The sequence below is a fragment of the Marmota flaviventris genome, chromosome 18 (genome assembly GCF_047511675.1).
Source record: "Marmota flaviventris isolate mMarFla1 chromosome 18, mMarFla1.hap1, whole genome shotgun sequence".
Classification (NCBI taxonomy): domain Eukaryota; kingdom Metazoa; phylum Chordata; class Mammalia; order Rodentia; family Sciuridae; genus Marmota; species Marmota flaviventris.
The window spans coordinates 6,232,509-6,254,964 of record NC_092515.1 but is presented as its reverse complement, the minus strand read 5'-3'; the positions used below and the strand labels follow the sequence as shown (position 1 = coordinate 6,254,964).

At 51.6% G+C, this 22,456-nt stretch overlaps 1 protein-coding gene across 1 annotated transcript in view; it reads left to right on the top strand.

The window, feature by feature from the left end:
• Ap2a1 (adaptor related protein complex 2 subunit alpha 1) overlaps nucleotides 1-22,456 on the top strand; it is a 33,684-nt gene that overhangs the window by 4,073 nt on the left and 7,155 nt on the right. Inside the window, exons 2-7 of the mRNA XM_071604658.1 lie at nucleotides 7,382-7,450; nucleotides 7,569-7,711; nucleotides 7,853-8,046; nucleotides 16,528-16,657; nucleotides 17,309-17,410; nucleotides 19,165-19,273. Of these exons, the coding sequence (XP_071460759.1) occupies nucleotides 7,382-7,450; nucleotides 7,569-7,711; nucleotides 7,853-8,046; nucleotides 16,528-16,657; nucleotides 17,309-17,410; nucleotides 19,165-19,273 (747 nt within the window). The remainder of the gene's footprint in view (nucleotides 1-7,381; nucleotides 7,451-7,568; nucleotides 7,712-7,852; nucleotides 8,047-16,527; nucleotides 16,658-17,308; nucleotides 17,411-19,164; nucleotides 19,274-22,456) is intronic.

Below are 22,456 nucleotides of genomic sequence, written 5' to 3'. Positions count from 1 at the left end.
ATATAAGAAGGGCTGGGGATGTGGCTCAGTGGTGTGGTTGATGCCCCTGGGTTCAATCCCCAGGGCCAAAAAAAATGAAGAACATCTGCGACTGCAACTGTTATAACCCCATCAGGGAGAAGGAGAAGGCCACAGTGTTGAGAAGCCGGGACTCTGATGGATTGCAGGGCTCAGGCCAGGACTTGCTTTGCAAGACACTGAAAGCCACGTAGGCAGGATGTGGAGGAATGAGCCAGGCTAAGGGCAGTGGAGAAGAGCTGTGAAAGCAGAGGTGGCAAGTGCAAAGGTCCTGAGGTCCATTTGAGACTGTGAGGAAAGGCCTGTGGAGCTGGTACAGAGAGGGGATAGCTTTGACTTTGGGGAGATGGGCAGAGGCTAGGCTGGTGTTTCTCTTGGAGGGCACAGGGGAGTGGGGAAGTCTGAAGCAGGTGTGATGGAGGAGAAAGGACTAGGAGTAAGGGAGCAGGAGGAAGAGCATGGAGCCATCCTGAGGTTGGGGAGCAGGAAGAAGAGGAGCAGGAGGAAGAGCGCAGAGCCATCCTGAGGGCGGGCGTCCTGGGCTCTGGAGGGCTGAAAGGCCGGCTTTGAGGAGAGGAGGGAAGACTTGTTCTGCTGATAAGAGGGAGAGATTGAGGCCGGCCCAGCCTGAGGGCGTGGTTCTGTCCTGCCTTGAGCGGGAATCAGCTGAAGTCCTTTATCTGACAGGGAGCTCCTGGGGCCAGGGTGCGGCCGCCTCCTATCCAGGGCCCCACTTTCCCCAGAGCAGAGTCTGGCTCTGGAGGGGCCGGGGGAGTTTGCTGAGTGTCAAGCGAGTGACCCGAGTAGAGTGCTGATGCCACCGTGTCCTGAGCTCCTCTGTGAGGCAGAGCCCGGTCGTGATCCATTGTGTTGTGACATCTCTCCTGACTCTGGAGCTCAGGACCTGGTCTCACCCACCCCCCTCCCCGGGTCCCCAGTTCTGCCCTCTGCAGTCCTGGCCCTTGGGAGGCTTCAAGAACCAGCCTTCACTGAGCACCAGCTGGTGCCAGGCACGGGTTTGGGGATGGGTTCCAGCAGCTACAGAGGCCCTGGCGCAGTGGTGCTCACACCGGAGGACGGAGGTGGACGAGTATTCGAGTAACTCTGAGGTGTCCAGATAGGTAGCAGTAGGTGTTGGGAGGAGACTAAGCTGGAGCAGAGCTGAATTTGGGTACCCTGTTCTTATCTGGGCTGGTCAGAGTCTGGGTGAAAGGGTGGTCTTAGAGCAGGGAATCAGCTTGGTAGGTGAGTCAGGCAGGCCTAAATCTGTGCAAAATCGGAGGCTGGATTGTGCCTGGGTATAGAAAGAGCTCAGACAAGGAGAAAGAGGCAGTGGGGCAGGACAGGACATTTGGCCACAGAGGGACCAGTGCAGATGGTGCAGGCCCTTATGGGCCATGGAGAGGACTTTATTTTTATGTTGAACCCCTGGGAGCCCTGCAGAGGGGTTTGGAACATGGAGGGCATGAGAGCTCATTCAAGTTTTCACAGGCTCCCCTGGCCACTGTGGAGAGGGCAGAGAGATACTAAGTGCCACTTTGATGGTGCTTCAGCATTAGTGAGCCTTTGGGGTGACCCAACCCCAGGTCTGCACTTCAAGGAACTAGAGAGATCTGAGTCTGATCCCCAACCCCCACCGCCCCCACCGTCTGGGTGTTGTCTCATGGCCTTGGTCCACAGATCAGAGTTCAGCACCTCGTCTGTGCCAAGCGGCGTAGACCCTGAGGACATGCCAGGACAGAGGGAGCACATACATCCCTGCTGTCAGGGCGCTGGTGTCCATGTTCTGGAGGGGAGGGTCTGCACATCAGCACCCTCAGCATCCTCACACTTTGAGCCTCGGCTTATGCAGGCTCTGGTGATTTAGGCAGGGAGTGACAGGGCGCGGCCTTGTTTAAGGAGAATATATTTCCTCACTCAGGGATGGCCACTTCGTTGACAATGTGAGCAATGTGTGATCCAGAACTGTAATGCAAGCCACATGTATGTTTTAAGTTTTCTCACCACGTTTAAAAATCAAAACTCCCAATGAAATTTATCCAAATATTGTTTCAACATGGGATCTATTTATTTATTTTATGTACCAGGGATTGAACTCAGGAGCACTCGGCCACTGAGCCCCATCCCCAGCCCTATTTTGTATTATTTGGAGACAGGGACTCACTGAGTTTCTTAGCATCTTGCTTTTGCTGAGGCTGGCTTTGAATTCACGATCTTCCTGTCTCAGCCTCCTGAGCCACTGGGATTACAGGCGTGTGCCACCGTGCCTATCTAGGATCAATTTATTTTATTTTATTTTACTTATTTTGCAGTGCTGAGGATTGAACTCAGGGCCTGTGCATGCCGGGCAAGCACTCTACCACTGAGCTTCATCCCTAGCTTATTAGTTTTTATTATTATTTTTTTGTACCGGGGATCAAACCCAAGGCCCTGTATATGCTAACTAAGCAAGCATAATACCACTGAGCTTCACTTCCAACCCTAGATTTACTGATTGTGGTTTATGTTCCTTTCTTATACTAAGTCTTCAAAATCTAGTGTGTATTTCATACTCACAGTGAATCTCACTTGGGGACCTGTAGTCACAACAGAATCAATTTCTTTGGATTAAGATTTCTTGGGGCTGGGGCTGTGACTCAGCAATGGAGTGCTCGCCTTGCACATGTGAGGCACTGGGTTTGATCCTCAGCACCACATAAAAATAAACAAAATAAAGGTATATTAAAAAAAAGTTACTGGGCTGGGGATGTGGCTCAAGTGGTAGAGTGCTCGCCTGGCATGCATGAGGCACTGGGTTTGATCTTCAGCACCACATAAAAATAAAATAAAGATATTGTGTCCACCTAAAAATAAAAAATAAATATTAAAAAAAAGTTACTGACAAATCCTTCATTTAGAGAAAAAAAAAAAAGACTTTTTAAAAAGTATAGTTGAAAACGTAGATTCACAAATTTCCCAAGTGGTTCTAGATACACTTTTTCAGTTATCAAATTTAGGATCAGTTTTTAACAAATTAAAATGAAATAAAATGAGGAATTGAGTCCCTTGGTTGCATTGGCCACGTTTCAGATGCCCAATAGCCTCTTGTTGTTGGTGGCTTCTATTTTGGGGATGGAAAGGCCAAAATGTCACCAGGGTCTAAGCATCTCCCAGAACCCAGGGCCCTTGAGGTTCGTGCTGGGCCTCGTGGAGTCCATTCCCCGCGGGAACTTCAGGGGCTCCGTGGTGCTGCGCTGCTGGATGCCCGGGTTTCCTCCTTCAGAGCATGTTGGTTCCTCCAGGGCCGCGGCCAGCTTGTTGGGATGTCTTTGGTGGTAGTGACAGTCCCACCCTGATGCCGCAGATGCTGTGGCCCGCGTGCTTGGGCTTTATCTCCCCTGACCAGGAGCCCCGCGCCAGGCATCAGCAGCACCCTCCACTCTGCCCGCTCCAGCCAGTGGCGGCGGGGTGGCCTCCTTGTTGCTGCAGCCCATCACAGCGACAGCCACAGGCTCCTCCCGTGGTTCCCCAGCACCCACTGGAAGAGCAGAGGCTCCGCAGTCTGGCCGGCCTCTGGCCACCCCTCTGTCCTCACTCCGAGTGCGGTGATGTGAGTGCTGTGCCTCCGGACCTCCGCCTCCCCTTTGCCTCCAGGCGGGGGTGCATGCTGGTCCTCCTCCCAGAGCACACCTGGCTCGTTGGGTCCATTCCAGCCTCCCCTTCTGACCCTCGAGCTGTACCGCTGTACCCGGAAGCTTCCTCCCCTGTTTGATTCCTGCCTCCCAGCCTCCATTGTTCTTACCTCAAAACACTGCTCCCTGTTCCTGTCTCCTCCCCTCCCGGCCAGAGGCTCCCAGTGCGCAGTACACATGTGAGAAAGATCTCGAGTTCAAAGCCAGCCTCAGGAACTTAGTGAGACCCTCTCTCTAAATAAAATATAAAAAAGGCCTGGGGATGTTTCTCAGTGGTTAAGCGCCCCCGGGTCAATCCCTGGTACCAAAAAGAGAAAACAGATCTCTTCATGAGTGAGAGGATCCCTTAAATCTCCCTGGCATGTTTGCATGCTGCTTACAATGGGGAGCTCATTTCCTGTTGCTGGCTGGTCCTAGGTGCTGGGCAGTCTTCCTTGTCATTTAGCCTAGTCCATTGCAGCTCTGTTCAGCCCCATCTTGCCATGTGTCACTCAGCAGCCCCAGTGTGCTGTCCCTGGGTCCCCTAGATCTGTACCTAGGCCTTGTCTTCTCTTTGGGAGGCCTTGTGCTTTTGCTTCCTCTAGATTATTTTCACAGCAAAGTATGTCAGTTATGCAGAAGATGGTACCAAATAGATGGGGCAATTTAAAGAAAATCACACACACACAGAGGCCCTCTGTGTTCATGAGTGTCTCATCTGGATTCAACCAGCTGCGGACCAAAAATATTTGAAAAAGAAATTGCGGGGTACTGAACAGGTACAGCCTTTTCTCTCGTCACTATTCCCTTAACACTGCAGCCTAGCAGCTGTTTTGTAATATTTACTGTTAGGTCGGCTTGAGGTGGCGAAGGGAACAAAGCACCGGGCACCCACAGACAAGCAGTGATAGCCACCTGTCAATCAGCCACTTCTCCTGACTAATCCTGGAAGGGCATGGATCTCAGCAAGATCCCCCAACCAACCCAGGAGGACAAGGGACCCTAAAAACCTCCCTTTCCTGTCCCAAGCCCTCCCTTCCTCCCTAAGCCCAATCCAGTTCCAATCTGGCTGAGCCTGGGCGCGATTCCCCGGCCCACTCTGTTCTGTTGGACTGGAGGGTCTCGCCCAGGAGCAAATCTCAGTAAAGCCTGTTCAGCAGCTTAAGTATTCTAAGTCAGGTAGAGAAGACGTAAATCATTCAGAGGATACTCTGCGCCATCATGTGAAGGACTTGCGGATCCTTGGGTTTGGTGTCTGAGGGGTCCTGGAGGGCCTCTGGAGAATTTCTTTAAAGTATGTATCACTTGAGGAATATTAAAAGACTATACATACATACACATATTTGTAGATATATTTAACCCACTTTAATTAGATGAACTTAAGGAATTTATTTATTCTGTGTTTTTTTTTTAATTTATTTTATATGGTGCTGAAGATGGAACCCAATGTCTCACGCATGCGAGGCAACGCTCAACCACTCAGCTACAACCCCAGCCCTTTTTTTTCTTAATATATATACTTTTTTAAGTTGTAGATGGACACATTATCTTTATTTATTTATTTTTTATGTGGCGCTGAGGATCGAACCCAGTGTCTCACATGTGTGAGGCAGGTGTCTACCACTGAGCCCCAGCCCCAGCCCCCCTTGAGAAGCTTTTTAAAGTGGTTTTGACACAAGCCAGAGAGGGCTTAACTTGGGACACTCCTGCTGTGCCAGTCTCCAGGTGGCAGAGTCTAAGCATCTTATGCTGTGTGGCCCATCGATAACACGTGTCGATTTTCTTGCCCCTACAGAATAATTTTCAGGCAAGCCATCAAAGTGGATGTGTGGTCATACTTGAGGCAGGAATAGTGACCAGTGTGCCTCCTCTGTCACCTGCTCTGTCCTGCCCCGAGGGAGGTGTTGCTAACTCTGGCCACCCTTGTTGGCACACCCTGCCAGGATCTGTCCCGTGCCCCTCTGGTGACTGCTGCGGAGCCCTCCTCATCTTTCAAGGCCCTCCTCAAATGTCCTCTCCCCTGGAAGCTTCCACCCAGGCCCCAGGCCGCGCCTGGGCAGCTTCTGTCCCTGTATGTCTCACTTAGGTTGACTGACATGTTGCATGCTCGCCCTCCCGGGCCAGGACTGCCCAGGGCCCCTGCCTAGACCAGGGCTCCTGGCGTCATCCTATTCCAGTCTGGCCTGTGAGACTACAGGAAACTTATAATTAATAAGTTAAAAGAATCAGGTGGCCTCTGAGGTGACATAGGCTGCATGAGGCTCGTGGTGAAGTAGTGGTTTTATCGATTGGACCCCAGAGAACTCTCAGCCTGGTCCCAGCCATCTACCCATGTTTTTGGTGGTGAGGGGAGGGTACTGGGAATTGAACTCGGGGGCACTCAACCACTGAGCCACATCCCCAGCCCTATTTTGTATTTTATTTAGAGACAGGGTCTCACTGAGTTGCTTAGCATCTCGCCATTGCTGAGGCTGGCTTTGAACTCACAGTCCTCCTGCCTCAGCCCCCTGAGCTGAGCCAAGCCCACACCGCACTGGCCCATCCACCCTTTCTCAAGGGTGGGGAGCGGATCACCACACTGCACTTCCCAAGACCCATCATTCACATCTTTTTTCTTTTACTGGGGATTGAATCCAGTGGTGCTTTACCACTAAGCTACATCCCCAGCTCTTTTTTTAAATTTTTATTTTACAACTTGGTCTCAAAGAGTTGCCCAGGCTGGCCTTGAGCTTGTGATCCTCCTGCCTCAGCCTCCTGAGGTGTAGTCACTGCGCCCTGCTCATCATTCACCTTTTGATGGACTTTACTGCCCCTTGGCACATGGAGCCGCTGCCCTTGAGGCTGGCCTGGGAGACAGAGGCGGGTGCAGATAGCCATGACCTGTATGTCTTCCCCAGTAGCCCTGTGTTCATTAGAAAGAAGGGGGAAAAATTAACTTTAATACTGTTTCTGTAACCCATGCATTTGAAATAGTATCATTTCAACATGTAATGAATATTGTAACTTTATTTTTACTTATTTATTTATTTTGTGGTGCTGGAGATTGAACTCAGGGTCTTATTCATGCTAGGCCAGCACTCCACCACTGAGCTACACCCCAGCCTGATATTTTAACATTTTAATGAGCAGGCGCTCTGTAAACCTCTGGTTATTTAAAGGGCAGAAACCTGCTCTGACCCGTATCTGGGCCACCTATGCCTGGCCCCCAGGCGGCTCAGGTGTGAATGAATGAAGGAAGGAAGGAGCGAGTGAGCACATGTGCCATTCTTCTCTAGAAATTCTGCCTCGCCCCACTCCCAACTCCTGGAGACGCTCCCACAAGCCCCACTTCAGATTGCCCTCCTCCAGGAGGCCCCTCTGATTCAGGGCTGTGGGACTGCTGCAGGGTGGCTAAGCTCTCTGTCATGTGTCTGTTGGGTGCCACTCTGGGACCTGTCAGTGCTAGCATCGGAAGGGGAGCTGCCATCGGGCATTCAGAACCTGAGAGGCCAACCAGGGAGCCCCACGTTGCAGGGGCGACAGCAGGAGGAAGAGAGGGTGGCAGTCACAGCTGCCCAGCGGGGTGATCAGCCAGCCTCCATTCCCCCCAAACCTCTGAGGTAGAGACCCCTAGGCAGAGATTTGGTCCTTATAGCCCAGAGGCCAGAGAAGCAAGAGAAGTGAGGGCAGGTGGCCAAACTCTGCCCTAACCAGCCTCCTTGTCCTCTCTCCAGGTAAGAGCAAAGAGGCTGAGATTAAGAGGATCAACAAGGAACTGGCCAACATCCGCTCCAAGTTCAAAGGTAGGTTGGGACCCCAGACCTCTTGGCTGTGAGGGAGGAAGGAGCTGGGAGCTGGAGTGTGGGGACTTGTCCTGAGATCCTCACTGTTAGCTCTCCTTTACTCCTTCCTCTGCCCCAGGGGACAAGGCCTTGGATGGCTACAGTAAGAAAAAATATGTATGCAAATTGCTCTTCATCTTCCTGCTTGGCCATGACATTGACTTTGGACACATGGAAGCTGTGAACCTGCTGAGCTCCAATAAGTACACAGAGAAGCAGATAGTGAGTCGGGGGAGGAGGGCAGGGTCTGGACCCCTGAGTCTGAGGGAGGAGGGGCTGGAAGTACAGTTCCAGGATCTGAGGGTTGGCTCTAGGGCCACTTGGTCACAAGGTTCCCAACCTTTCATTTTCCTCCCGGCCCAGGGTTACCTGTTCATCTCTGTGCTGGTGAACTCTAACTCTGAGCTGATCCGGCTCATCAACAACGCCATCAAGAATGACCTGGCCAGCCGCAACCCCACCTTCATGTGCCTGGCCCTGCACTGCATCGCCAACGTGGGCAGTCGTGAGATGGGCGAAGCCTTCGCTGCTGACATCCCCCGCATCCTGGTGGCTGGGTAAGGCACTGAGGATCCATGGGGGAGGAGGGCTGGGGGCCATGAGGTGCAGCCAAGGAAGTTGTGAAACCTGTCTGAGGTCTCCCAGCCAGGCTGTGGACCACCACTAGGCTGGAACCTCAGAGGTTCCAGCAGTACCCCTGTGATTATCTCTTCTCCCACCAAGCTGACTGGAAGGTATGAGGTGGCTTCTCCACAGAACCACGGGGCTTTCTCTTTGATATATGGAGCTTTAGCATCTAGTATAAAAATGGTTATAATCTTACTTCTGTTGCTTCTCCATTGATTTAAGAAACGTGTATTGAACAACTACTTTGTGCCAGGCACCATACTGATGGGTGATTGATAATAACGTGACCAGAACATGGTCACTGCTTTCCCAGTTTCATAGGCCAGAGTGGAGATGAATATTGGTGAAATCGTTGCAGAATGAAATGTGGTATTCATCTCTCAAGCTGTGGGGTGCAGGGGCATATAAATGTGTCTAACAGCGGGGGATCAGGGAGGGCTTCCTTGAGGAAGTGGCATCTATCTATCTATGTGTGCTCCCTTTTGCATGCTAGGGATTGAACCAGGAGTATTCTGCCTCTGAGCTACATTCCTAGCACCCCCCACCCCCACCCAACTTTTAAGACAGAATCTCAGTAAGTTGCTTAGGGCTTCACTAAATTTCTGAGGCTGGCTTCAAACTTATGATCCTTCTGCTTCTGGAGTTGCTTGGGTTACAGGCATGTGCTATTGCACCCAGAAGAAAATATTCTTTTTTTAATATTTATTTTTTAGTTGTAGGTGGACACAATATCTTTATTTCGTTTTTTTGTAATATGGTGCTGCGGATCGACCCCAGTGCCTCACGTGTGCTAGGCGAGCGCTCTACCACTGAGCCACAACCCCAGCCCCCAAGAATATTCTTTAATAGATCCATGAAGTAGCCAGAAAATAAGGGACATATAAGACCCAGTGCACAGGGGGATGAACAGAGTGCAAAAGCCAGATTTCGCTGGTCTGAGTGTTGGTTTGAGGACCCTGCAGCCTCCTGGACCAAACTTGTCCAAGAGGAGACTCCAGAAGGCCACACTTCAAAGTGAGAGTGACCTAGAAATAAATCCCCTTGGGGACTGTGTGTAAAATTACCTGTCTCAAACCTTGGCCCAGAGCATCCCTGAGACTGGCTTTTAGCCTGATTTTGTATGACCTTGGTAGTCCAAACATCCCTTAGTTAACTTTTAGTTTAAAGTGATCCTATCTTCAGCCCAGGCCTCAGGGATTTCCACAGATGAAGCTCCAGGTCACATGAGTAGCTCACATTCACAAAATCACCAAACACAGGACATGAGACACCGTGAAAGAGAACACTACAGTAAAACTAGAAAATAATACCAGAAAGGAACATAAATATGCTTAATGTGTTTCAAGAAATTGAGAGAACTAAGTACTAAGCAGATTTAAAAAGAAATGAAAAATGTCATTAAAATAAGTGATCCAGTTTAACAGCAGAGCAGATGTAACCAAAGCAAGAATTAGTGAACAGAGAGTAAAACTAAGGATTTAAAGTAATCAGAATATAGCCCAGAAAAATCAAGAGATGGAGATTTATTTTTACTTTTTATACACATATGTACATACATACATACTGGGGATTGAATCCAGCAGAGGCACTTTACCACTGAGCTATATTCCCAGTTCTTTTTACTTTTATTTTGAGATAAAGTCTTTCTCAGTAGCCGAGGGTTTTGCCAATTTGCTGAGGCTAACCTTGAACTTGTGATCCTCTTGCCTCAGCTCCCCAAGTTGCTGGGATTACAGGTGTGTGCCATTGCATGTAGCTGAAACGGAGATTGATTGATTGATTGATTTTTTATTTATGACAGCAGGAAGCATTACAAGTCTTATTATACATATAGAGCACAATTTTTCATATCTCTGGTTGTATATGTTTTTTTATTTACATATGACAGCAGAATCCATTACAATTCAAAATAGAGATTTTTTAAAAAGAAATTGAAGCTGAGGTAGAGTGCTTGCCTTGCATGCACAAGGCCCTGGGTTCAATCCCCAGCACTACAAAAAAAAAAAAAAGAAAGAAATTGGAGCTAGGTAGTGCTGCATGCCTATAATCCCAGTGACTTGGGAGGCTGAGGCAGGAGGATGCCTTTTTTTTTTTCTGTCTTTGATAGATGTGTCCCCAGACCATGGCAGTAGTTGTGTCACATGGTGGCAGGAGACGGGGAGATCTTCATGTATCTCACGAGGTACCCCAATGGCTAGTGACTCTGGGGCCAGCTTCATCTGGTGTTGAGGTGTGAGGAGGTCAGTTCCAGCATAAGCCACTAATTGCTCATCAGTTTGAGGCAGTCTCAGCATTTAGCAAGACCCTGTCTCAAATAAAATTAAAAAGGCTGGCTGTAGCTCAGTGGTACAGTGCCCCTAGGTTCAATTACTAGTACACACAAAAAGAGAGAGGGAGAGAGAGGTTGGGATGAGGCTATAGCTCAGTGGTAAAGTGGTTTGAGTGCTTGCCTAGCATGTGCTTGATCCGTGTTTGATCCCCAGCACTGTTAAAAATAAAAAGAGGGGCTGGGGTTGTGGCTCAGTGGTAGAGCGCGTGCGAGACCCTGGGTTCGATCTCAGCACCACATAAAAAAATAAATAAATAAGTGAAATAAAGGTGTTCTTTCCAACTACAACTAAAAAATAAATATTAAAAAAAAATAAAAAAGAGGGACTGGGGTTGTGGCTCAGTGGCAGAGCGCTTGCCTTGCACATGTGAGGCACTGGGTTCCATCCTCAGCACCACATAAAATTTAAATAAATAAATAGAATAAAGTTTTTTTTTTTTAATTTTTTTTTGAGACAGAGAGAGAGAGAGAGAGAGAGAGAGAGAGAGAAAGTGTTTTAATATTTATTTTTTAGTTTTTTCGGTGGACACAGCATCTTTGTTTGTATGTGGTGCTGAGGATCGAACCCGGGCCGCATGCATGCCAGGCGAGCGTGCTACCACTTGAGCCACATCCCCAGTCCTAGAATAAAGTTATTAAAAATTAAAAAAAAAGATAAGAGTCATAGTAGACATACAGTGATAATCACCTGTCATTCCAGCAACTGGGGAGGCTGAGGCGGAGGATTGCAAGTTCAAGGCCAGCCTCAGCAACTTGTGAAACCCTCAGCCCCTGTCTCAAAATAAAAAATAAAAAAAAAGACTAGGGATGTAGTGCAGTAGAAAGCTCCCTTGGGATCAATCCCTAGCACCATAAAGAGAGTTCTAGAAGACAGAGGTTAACATACTGCTATTTGGAATTCTGGAATGAGGAGGGGAGAGTGTGGCAGAGGCACTGTTTGAGGAGATAATGGCCAAGACTATTTCAGAATCAATGAAAGAGGCTGATCCCCAAATTCCAGTAGCACAGGAAATCATAGACGGAAGTCCAGCGGGTGGGTGGGGGAAGCAGGAGACAGCCAGGCACCGAGGCTGTGTTGGAGCTGGGGCGGGTGGATCAGCCTTGTGGCAGTGTGGTGGTTAGAGAGGGGTGTGCTCTGGAACAGTGACAGGAGAGGAGGGAGGTGAAGTGGTGGGTGGGTGATAGCAGACTGGCATTGGGATGACAGAGACTGGGGAAGAGCCTGGCCCGGGAGAGGAGGAGCCTTGAGCTGGGAGCACCAGTGTTGGGTTGGGCATCTGCATAGAGATGTCCATGGGCTGCTGGAGCCTGAGGAGTCAGGGCCAGAGTGGGAGAGAGTGGCAGCCACCAATGCGCTTACCCCTGCCCTGCTGTTTTAACACTTCAGTTTAACCTCATCCATCCACAATGTCATTTTGACACTGAATCAACATAAAAAAATTATTCATGAGCCATTTTCTGGGCATCCTGTTTTGTTGCTGGGTCTTTGGAGCCTGGCATGTAGTGTACACATGCATCACGTCTCCTTTTGAACTAGCCTCAGTTTAAGTGCTCAGAGGTGACACGTGACTGGGGGCTACTGCACTGGGCAACCTAGGAATAGATGGTAATTAAAGTCACAGCCTGGATGAAGTCCCTGGGAGCAGGGGATGTGACAGGAAAGAGAAGTGGCCTGAAGGCTGAGCTGTGGGTGGAGACGAAGAGGAAGCACAGGCGGTGACACAGGACACTAGGAGCTTTGGTGGAGGAAGGAGTGGTTGATGGTGGCAGCTGCTACTAGTAGTTTCTGTAAGGTAAGGACAGGCAGTCAGCAGGTCACCTGCCACCTGAGAAGGGCAGAGGCCAGTGTGAGCAAGGGGCAGTGTCCTGCCAGGGTCAGGGGCTAGGGTGGGGTAACCTGGCTCACCACTGACCTCTGGGCACTAGAAGCTTGGCCTTGCAGCACCTGGGGTGTGAAGGAACTCCTTTTTTGGGGGGGGTGGGTACCAGGGGCACTTGATCACTGAGCCACATCCCCAGCCCTATTTTGTATTTTACTTAGAGACAGGTTCTCCCTGTTTCTCAGTGCCTCTTTTTTACTGAGGCTGGCTTTGAGCTCGTGATCCTCCTGCCTCCACCTCCCAAGCCACTGGGATAACAGGCATGTGCCGAAGGACCTTAAAAAAAAAAAAAAAAAAAAAAAAAAAAAAATATATATATATATATATATATATATATATATATATATGGTTATAGATAAACACAATATTTTTATGTTATTTATTCATTTTTTTAAAAATATTTTTTAAGTTGTCAGTGGACCTTTATTTTACTTATTTGCATGCAGTGCTGGGAATTGAACCCTGTGCCTCACACAGGCAAGTGCTCTACCACGGAGCCACAACCCCAGCCCCTGAAGGAACTTTTTTTAAGGGTAAACTTTTTAAAAAGTTGAGACACAATTCCCTATCTTAGCATGTATAATTAAGATGTTGTCCATCCTTCACAACCATCAATTCCTCACCTCTACCAAGAGACCCCCTTTCTGTTGGCAGTCACCCCATCCTCCCACCCCTTCAGCCCGTGTCTTTTTGCCTCCGTGGCTTTGCCTGTCCCAGACCAGGGCGCCTCTGCCTGGCATCATCCTCTCGGCATCATGTGCTTCACCCAGGTGGCACCTATGCCAACATCTGTTCCTTTTTCAGGCCAAGTAATACTCCACAGCAAGAGAGTATCTTATCTGTGCATCATAAAGGTGGCACCTTTTGGCTTCTATAGATGATGTGCTCCTCTGTGACCCCTTTGGTCTGTGTCCCTTTGTCTTCCTTCTCCAGGGTCAGTGCCTAAGAGGGGAATTGCTGGTATTTGGTATCAACACCTTTTTGAAAAGGGAAATCAGTGAGCCACATTCTCCCTTCCGTCCCTCACAGAATCCCTTGCTTCTCCACCCTCCTTCCCTGTGTGCATGAATTCAGAGGTTTCTGCCCCTGGATTTGCTCTGCCTCCCTAGCTGGAAACTTGACCTAAACAGCACAGCATTGATGAGTAGCTCTTACTCCTTTACTTGCTTTCAACTGCATTTACTTCCTGACCTGTAAATGCAGGACTGCCTCCTTGGAGGCTGCGGTTAACATAGGGAGGCTCTTGGAGCAGAGTCCCCAGAGCAAGCGCTGGGGTGGAGCCGGCCGCTGGTGGGAAGCACCACTGACCACTGACCGCGGTGTCTGGGGCCCACCTTCAGCTGACTTCTGGTTTTAACCCAATGCCCCAGGGTGGTGGTCCCTTACCAGAGGTGGCCCAGCTCCTCAGAGTGCCAGTCCTATGGCCACCCTTGGCTGTAGGCTTGAGGCCCGTCTCCCTGCCTTGCAGACGTGGGGCCCGGAGGGTGCTGTTGTGCTGTGCACTTTTCTCCTGCACATCTGGGGAAGCAGCTTGGTCCCAGCCTTTGGCTCGGGTCAGTCTCCCCTCCTAGGACTCTGCCGTGTGCCTCTGCCACCTGTTGGGTCCTTTCTGGGGAGAAACCCTTTACTGAAGGCCCCAGAGGCCCAAGCACCTCCCCTGTGCTCGGCCACACCGGCTTCCTAGATTCCAGCCCTCTTCACCCTCAGTCCTTCCGGGAGTCCTCTTTCCCTGCGGAGGAAACCAGCTTGTCCTTCACAGGGTCCGTGGTTTTCCCCGGATCACACACCACAGCCAGAATGTCCAGCAGGTGTGTCTGACCCCAGAGCCTTGGAGAACCTTCTGGAACAGCACCATTTTCTTAGTCTTGCTCAGGACTGGGTAATAGTCCAACACAGAGTCAGCCCCCGAGGTGGTGGCTTAAATCGAGCTGATTCTCTCTCAGTTCTAGAGTGAAGTCCGAAGTCCCAGCCTCCCTGAGCTGAAAGCAACCTGAGGGCAGGGCTGATCCTTCCAGAGGCTCCAGGGGAGAAGCCATTTGCCTGCCTTTTCCAGCTTCCAGAGGCCACCTCATTCCCCGGCTCCTGGCCCCTTCCTCCATCTTTAAAGCCAACTTCAGCAGGTGGGGCTGTAGCCCGGTGCTCGCCTGGCACGTGCCAGGCCTGGCTTCATCCCCAGAATCGTAGAAAGAGCCAGCGGCGGCGTCTCCTCCTGTGGCCTCTGCTTCCACCCTCACGCCTTGTCTCTCTCTGACTCGGACCCTCCATCTTTCCCTCTTCTAAGGGTCCTCGATGACACCGGGCCCACGCGCAGAATCCAGGATCCCCTCCCTGTCTCAGGGTTCTTAGTCACATCTTCCACGTCCCCTGTTATTCACCCACCCATCCATCCATTTATTCATTTATTGATACTTGGACTTGAACCCAAGGGTGCGTTACCCTGAGCCACATCCCCGGCCCTTGTTCTTTTAAGACAGGGTCTCACTAAGTTGCTTAGAGCCTTGCTGTTTCTGAGGCTGGCTTTGAACTTGTGGTCGTCTTCGTTTCTCGGCCTTTTGGCTAAGATCAAGTGAACTTGTGGTCGTCCTGCCTCACCTCCTGAGCTGCTGGGATTATAGGAGTGTGCCACCGCACTCAGCCGTTCGTTTGTTTTTTTCAGCGCTGGGGATTGAACCAGGGCCTCATGCATGCTAGGCACGTGCTCTGCCACTGAGCCATATCCCTGCCCCCGAAACCCTTCAGAATGTAAGGGAGCATGTTCACACGTGCTGGGATTAGGAGTTGGCACCTTTGGAGACCATTATTCCGCTTAATACAGGAATTGATAGGTGAGGAACAGGGTCCCACATTTCAGAGGATAATATGGAGGCTCAGAGAGAGAAATGGACTTGTGGATGTCACACAGCTTGGGCCCTCCCTGGCCTCTCTGGATTCCAGTGCCACCTATCCACTCAGCATCTTCCCAGGGGTCTGTACCCTTCTAGTATTGAACTTGGGTTCCCACTCAGAGCCCTCCTCCTTGCCCAAGCCCCCCCACACTCATGTCGCGGTGTCACCACTTACCACACACGTCCCTTGGGTCAGAAGGCAGACCCCCAGCGTGCCGCCGTGCCCTCTGCATCGCTGCCTGCTGTCTGAGTGCCTTCCCACCCAGATGGGTGTGCGCCCTCCTCTGGCCTCCCTGCTTCTGCTCTCGCCTCCCACGTCCTCTTCTCCACATGGCAGCCAGAGGGACCTTTGAGCAAACGGCAGATCTGGGGATCCACGCTCCATAATAGTACTTATTTCTTAGTTTATCGTGAAGATGAAATAACAAGTTCTTCCGCATAGGGGAGCGCACCACGGCGGAAGGGCTGTGCGGTGACTGGCTGCTGTCAGGCTGGGATCCCACTGCTTCTCGCTCACCACCCCCAGCAGCTCCCTCGTTGCCTGTCTGGGGTCTTTAGCGCTCCCTCCATCGCTCACTGGGCTGCAGCCTCTGGCCCTTCCTGCTTCTCCCCCCACACAGCCCTCCGCCCACCCTCGCGGGACTGAACCAGGGGCACTCTCCCACTGAGCTACCCCCAGCCCTTTTAGCCTTTTATTTTGCTAAGTTGCTCAGGCTGGCCTAGCACTGTGGTCCTCCCCGCTCAGCCTCCTGAGCTGCTGGGAGCACAGCCGCGCCCCGGTGCACTGCAGACGTTTTTCTGTCTTTCCTCCCTGACTTGGTTTTCTGTACCTCTGTTGTCGGAGCAGAGAGACTCCTCCAAAATCATCCCTGTGCCTCATGCTCCCACTTGCCTCTGTGCTGTGCACACCCCGAATGCCACCCACCTCTTCTGTGTCAAGGTGCAGTGGGCCACCCTCTGGAAGGAAGTCTGAGGAGGACAGACGTGCACTGAGGTGGCCCCACTGTCCACCGGGCCTGCAGCAGTGCCTGTGCCTTGGGAGGTGCTTTGGAGATGTGAATGGAAGAAGGTGCAGTGCCAGGCTGGGCACTTTGCTTAGTCCTGGCAGGGACCTAGGAGGTCACTGAGGAGCAGACGCTTTGCAGATGGAGAAACTGAGTCCCTGTGAGGGCAGCGCAGGTTGGATCCCTGTCCACCTGGCTTCCTGCATCCCTTGCTGGCCATCGGCAGCCTCAGGGGAGGAGCAGGAGAGAGGAGTGTGGGGAGCCCAGGTTGCACTGACCGCTCCCCCACCTGCCCTGTGCTGTGTCCCCACAGGGACAGCATGGACAGCGTGAAGCAGAGTGCAGCCCTGTGTCTGCTGCGGCTCTACAAGGCCTCACCTGACCTGGTGCCCATGGGCGAGTGGACGGCCCGTGTGGTACACTTGCTCAATGACCAGCACATGGTGAGGCCCTGGCTACTGCCCCAAGACCCGGCCCCTCCCAGCTGCCCTGAAGCCCCCTCTGTTCCCAGCCCACCTGGATGCCTGAGCCCCCCTCCTCTTCCCTGATACCACCCAGGCACTGGAGACCCTGATCTGGTGTCCCGAGTACGCACTACCCGCCCAACTGTCCAGAAACCTTCTCACCTCCATCCCAACACCCCCTGGCTACCCAGGGATCATGTCCTATGACCCTGTCACCTAACACCCATCCCTGACCCAACCCCTCAGGAAATGTCAGCCTGTTTCCGACTCCCAGAGACCCCCTAGCAAGCCCTACCACTTGTCTGGCAGCAGAGACCCCAGTCCTCACCACCCCAGGGCTCCCAGCCCCTCCCTGGTCTCCAGCCCTCCAGACTCCTCACAGAGATGTCGGGGACCTTCCCAGGGCACCCGGACACTGAGGTCTGTGTGGGCCGTGGTCCCTGACCCCATAGCCTCCTTATCCCCCCTGTAGAAAACCCCACATAATGACGTGTGCAGCCCCCGCTCCTCCACATCCTCCTGTGCACATCCTCCCACCCTGCTGTGGCGCCTCTGCCCTTAGGTCCTCCGCAGGGCCCCAGCCTGGGGGGACCCTCCCCAGACCTGACCGGCCCCCTCCCCTGTCCACAGGGCGTGGTCACAGCCGCTGTCAGCCTCATCACCTGCCTCTGCAAGAAGAACCCTGACGACTTCAAGACCTGTGTCTCCCTGGCTGTGTCTCGCCTAAGCCGGGTAGGTGTGGGCTCCGTGCTGGCTGCAGAGGTGTCCTGTGCCTCTGACAGCTCTCTGGTCCCCCTTCCTCCCTGAGAGGCAGCCCAGCCCTGTGGTCACAATTTTAGGCCCTGATCTGGGTTCAGACCAGTGTGGCCACTTCTTGGCTCTGTGGTGCTGGGCAAAGTGGTTGCCTCTCTGGGCCTCGGTTGCCCCATAGGTTCAGTGGGAATAGCAGTGCTGCCTCATAGCACAGCTGCTGTAGACAAAGCACCCAGAATGGGGCCTGCGTTGGGGCCTGCCAAGCGAGAGCCGCCCACCTAATGCCCCCCGCCTCCCCTCCCCTGCCCCCCACCTCCCCTCTTCCGCCCCCTGCCTCCTCTTCTGCCTCTGCTGACCATGCTGCTTTTCCCTTGTGCCTCTCCTGTCCCCCTCACCACCTTTGCTTCTGTCCTTGAAGGACCCCAAGGCCTCCTCTGTGCCTGGGTCTTTGTGGCATGACATTAGGGACATGTATGAGTCCGACTGTCAGACCTCGAAGAGCTCCCTGTCCTGCTGGGAGAAGGGCGTGTGGCAGGGGAGGTGACTCAGTCAGACTGTGCATAAGGGGTACCTTGTATCATCATGGAGGGAGCTCAGAGTATTGGAGGTGCCCGGTGGAGGCATGTAACCTGCTGAGGAGCCCAGGAGGGCTTCCTGGGGGAGGTAGTTCTGAATTGATGCTTGAAGTATATGAGTGTTTCCTAAAAAAAATATTCCCTGTGCCCATAGGAGGAGGCCTGGATTTTTTTTTTTATATTTATTTTTATTTTTAGTTGTAGTTGGACACAATACCCTTATTTTATTTATTTGTTTTTACATAGTGCTGAGGATCGAACCCAGGGCCTTGCACATGTGAGGTGAGCGCTCTACCACTGAGCTACAATCCCCCCCTTTTTTTTTTTTACTGGGGATTGAACCAGGGGTACATAACCCCTCAGCCACACCCAGCCCTTTTTTATATTTTTTGAGAAAGGGTCTCACTGAGTTGCTTAAGGCCTCGCTAAGTTGCTGAGGCTTGTCAAGAACTTGTGATCCTCCTACCTCAGCCTCCTGAGCCACTGGGATTACAGGGATGCGCCATCAGGCCCAGCAAGGCCTGGATTTTTGAGCAAAGGCGCAGACCACTCTTTCGTTCTGTTCCTGTTTCTTTCATTCATTCACCACACATCTGTGCCAGGCCCTTGTGAGAGACACAAGACAGAGACGGGGTGGGGCACATGCTGTCATAGAGGTGGCTCAGAGCACTGTGAGAGTGCTTCCTGGAGACAGGGTTTTCAGAGTCGAGTAGGAGTTCGCCATGAGGAAAAAGTCACAGGATCCGATGTTTCACCCATTCCCTGCGCCCTTCCTCCAGCCTCCTCCATTCTGCCCCTGTATCAAGCCCAGGAACCCAGGGAAGTGTGGACCCAGTTATGGTTCCCGAGTAGTGCCAGTGTGGCACGGGCTCTAGTAGAGGAGTCCTGGGCAGGGGAGGCTCAGAGTCAAGAGTGAGATGCCTGAGCCTGGGGACTGTCACAGAAGGGAACCAGCAGAGACTTCTGTCCCCCTGGAGCCAGCAGGTCCCTGCCCCACTGTCTTAGCATGTGCTCAAGGGACTCAGTTTCCTGCTCTGTAGAACCATTACTCCTTCAGCATCCCCTGGAGGGCAGTACTTGCTCCAGAGCACGGTGCTGACAGCCCCCATCACTAACTCCCACCCCGGCCTATGCCCACCCCTGGCCTCCTCCCCGCAGATCGTCTCTTCGGCCTCCACCGACCTCCAGGACTACACCTACTACTTTGTGCCCGCGCCCTGGCTGTCCGTGAAGCTCCTGCGGCTGCTGCAGTGCTACCCTCCTCCAGGTAACACTACGGCCCGCTGTCCATGGCTCGGAACTCTGCCCGGGCTTTGTCTTGAGCTGGGTGGACACCTCTAGCTCTTGTGCTGCTGCAGGGGTGAGGGGCGGCTCAGACCCCAGTGCTTCCTGCCCTGGCTGGGCTCCCTGCAGCGCCGCAGCCAGGGGCTGTTAGCAGGCCTGTTCTATACGGGAGGAGACCAAGGGTTAGAGGGCTCCTGGCCCAGGGTCGCACAACTGGTCAGAGGACAGTTCCTGGCTGGTCTGTTGAGGTTTTCACCTCTGGTAGGGGGGACCTTCTCCCACTGCCCACAGCCATGACAGCTGTCCTGTATGGAACTCCTGCAGTGAGCCAGGTGCTGGGCAGGGCTGCTCCACACGCCCCCAGTAGAGCTGTGAGGAATAATTGTCTGGGAGAAGAGTCCATGTTATATAAACAGGGAGACTGAGGCCTGGTGGTAAGATGTGGCCATCCCAGGCAGAGTCTAACCCCTCCCTGGACACCTGGCCAGGCTCCCCCAAGCTTTCAGTGCCTCACCACGTGGCCTCGAGAGGCAGTGTGGGGGGACCCTGTGCTGAGGTGCTTGCACACAGGCGGTGTCACAGAACAAGTTCCCTTGAGACAGCTGGTGCCCAGCACCTGCTGCAGGCCAGGGATGCTGTGTGCAGTCTCCACGGCCAGGTGTGCACGAGGAACCCGTGTGTATCTGCCCGTGTCTGCGTGTGCATGACTGGGTGTGAGCATATCAGCATCTGTATTGTGTGTGCACACGTCTGTCTACATGTCTGTGTGAATACCTGTGTACGTGCACACCTGTGTCCATGTGCGTCCCTATGTATGTGTGTGTGAGTCACCAACTGAACATATGATGCAGGTGACACCAAAGGCCCTTCCCAGCAGTGAGGCCAGTGATAAAATATTGTCTGGGGTCTCCTGCCTTCTCTGGGTTCCAGGAATTGCACACATGGCCCTGCTCCTGCATGGGGCTGGAGGAATCCCATCCAGTGCCAACTCTTCCACCAGGTGGCACTGGGCTACCTGCAGTTTATTTCTAATGTGTTATGAAAAGTTTCCCAAGAGAAAAAATCCCATTACACAGACTTCATATTTTGCTGTGTCTCTACATCTGGTTCTGTTTTGTTCTGAATGGGGACAGAGCTCTTGCCTAGCATGTTTGAGGCCCGAGGTTCCATCCCCAGCACTGGAAAAAAATTATTTTTCTGAAATACTTAATAGTAGAAATAGGGGGCTGGGGTTGGGCTCAGCGGTAGAGCACTCGCCTAGCACATGTGAGGGCCTGGGTTCGACCCTCAGCAGCACATAAAAATAAATAAATTAAGTAAAGGTATTGTATCCAACTACAACTAAAAAATAAATATTTTAAAAAAGTAGAAATAGCCAAGTGTGGTGGTACACACCTGTGATCCCAGTGGCTTGGGAGGCTGAGACAGGAGGATCGTGAGTTAAAAGCCAGCCTCAGCAAAGGCGAGGCACTAAGCAACTCAGTGAGAACCTATCTCTAAATATTAAAGTACAAAATAGGGCTGGGGATGTGGCTCAGTGGTCGAGTGCCCCTGAGTTCAATCCCCAGTACCAAAAAAAAAAAAAAAAAAGCAGAAATAAATAACAGTTTTATCTTTAAATGTTTTGTTACATATTTGTTAAAACTGTGTGGGCATTTTCAGTCACAGCTACAAGTCTGTTGTCACACGTCAGGCTGATTCCCTACTGTTTACTTAATTTTCCCCATAATGTCTTTCAGAGTTGATGTAAAGCAGAATCTTATCAAGGCCTAAGGTTGAGTTTGAGTATTATTTCTCACATTTTACCTGAAAGAGTTGCCTATTTTATTGCCTAACATTAACTTTTGTCCTTACTATTATGAAAACTTTTCAAACTTAATAGCTTTGGAGAACAGTGTCACAAATACCAAGCACTGCCCTCCGGATTCAGTGGCCATTAGAGCACTGCTCTGTTTGTACCCCCCTTTGCTCTCAGACACACACTTGCCAAATGACTGTGAAAGTAGATTTGCAAAAGCCAGCCTACAATCCTGGCTACTGGGGAGGCTCAGGCAGGAGGATTGCCAGTTTGAGGCTGGCCTTAGCAACTTAGCAAGAACCTGTCTCAAAATAAAGAAGTACCTGGGAGCGGTGGCACACATCTGTAATCTCAGCTACTCAGGAGGCTGAGGCAGGAGGATCATGAGTTCAAAGCCAGCCTTAGCAGAAAGGAAGGCACTAAGCAACTCAGTGAGACCCTGTCTCTCAAGAAAATACAAAAAAGGGCTGGGATGTGGTTCAGTAGTTGAGTGCCCTTGAGTTCAACCCCCAGTACCAAAAAAATAAGAAAAAAAAAATTAAAAAAAATAAAGAAGGGCTGGGGATATAGCTCAGTTGGTAAAGTGCTTGCCTTGAGTGTTCAAGGCCCTGGGTTCAATTTCCAGCACCACAAAAATAAAGAAAGAAAGAAAGAAAGAAGTGAAATGGGCTGGAGAATGTTGCGCAGTGATAGAACACTTCCCTGTACTTACTTGCCTAGCATTTGTGAGACCCTGGGTGGGTTTTTTGTTTGTTTGTTTGTTTTGATACTGGGGATTTTACTCAGGGGCACTCAATCACTGAGCCACATCCCCAGCCCTATTTTGTATTTTATTTAGAGACAGGTCTCACTGAGTTGCTTAGTGTTTTGCCTTTGCTGAGGCTGGCTTTGAACTCGCAATCCTCCTGTCTCGGCCTCCCCAGCTGCTGGGATTACAGGACTGTGCCGCTCGCTGTGCCTGGCTACCACTTTCCTTTTACTCTTAATCCCCACCACCACACAGACCTCTTTTGGGAGAAGCCAGGACAATTGTGTCCCTCAGTGTGTCCCACATTTTAGATTTGGCCAGTTGGCCTTTGGGTGACTTTTAGCTGTTCTGTAGATTTCCCAATAGATTTGGGGCTGATGGTTTTTGCTAGAACACCGGACAGCGATTCTGTGCACTTGATAGCACATCACATTTCAGGATATATCAGTGATTGGAGTTCCTGTGGGCTTCTGGCTGGCATCCCTCAGTCTCAGCAGAGGGGGAGCTCTGGGGGCACTGGGGCGCTTTCCCACTGTTGAACTCCTAGCGCCCGGTGAGGAGCACAGCCTGGGCAAGCACACCATGGTCTTCTAGGCCAGCGGCTGAGGGCCAGTGCTTTG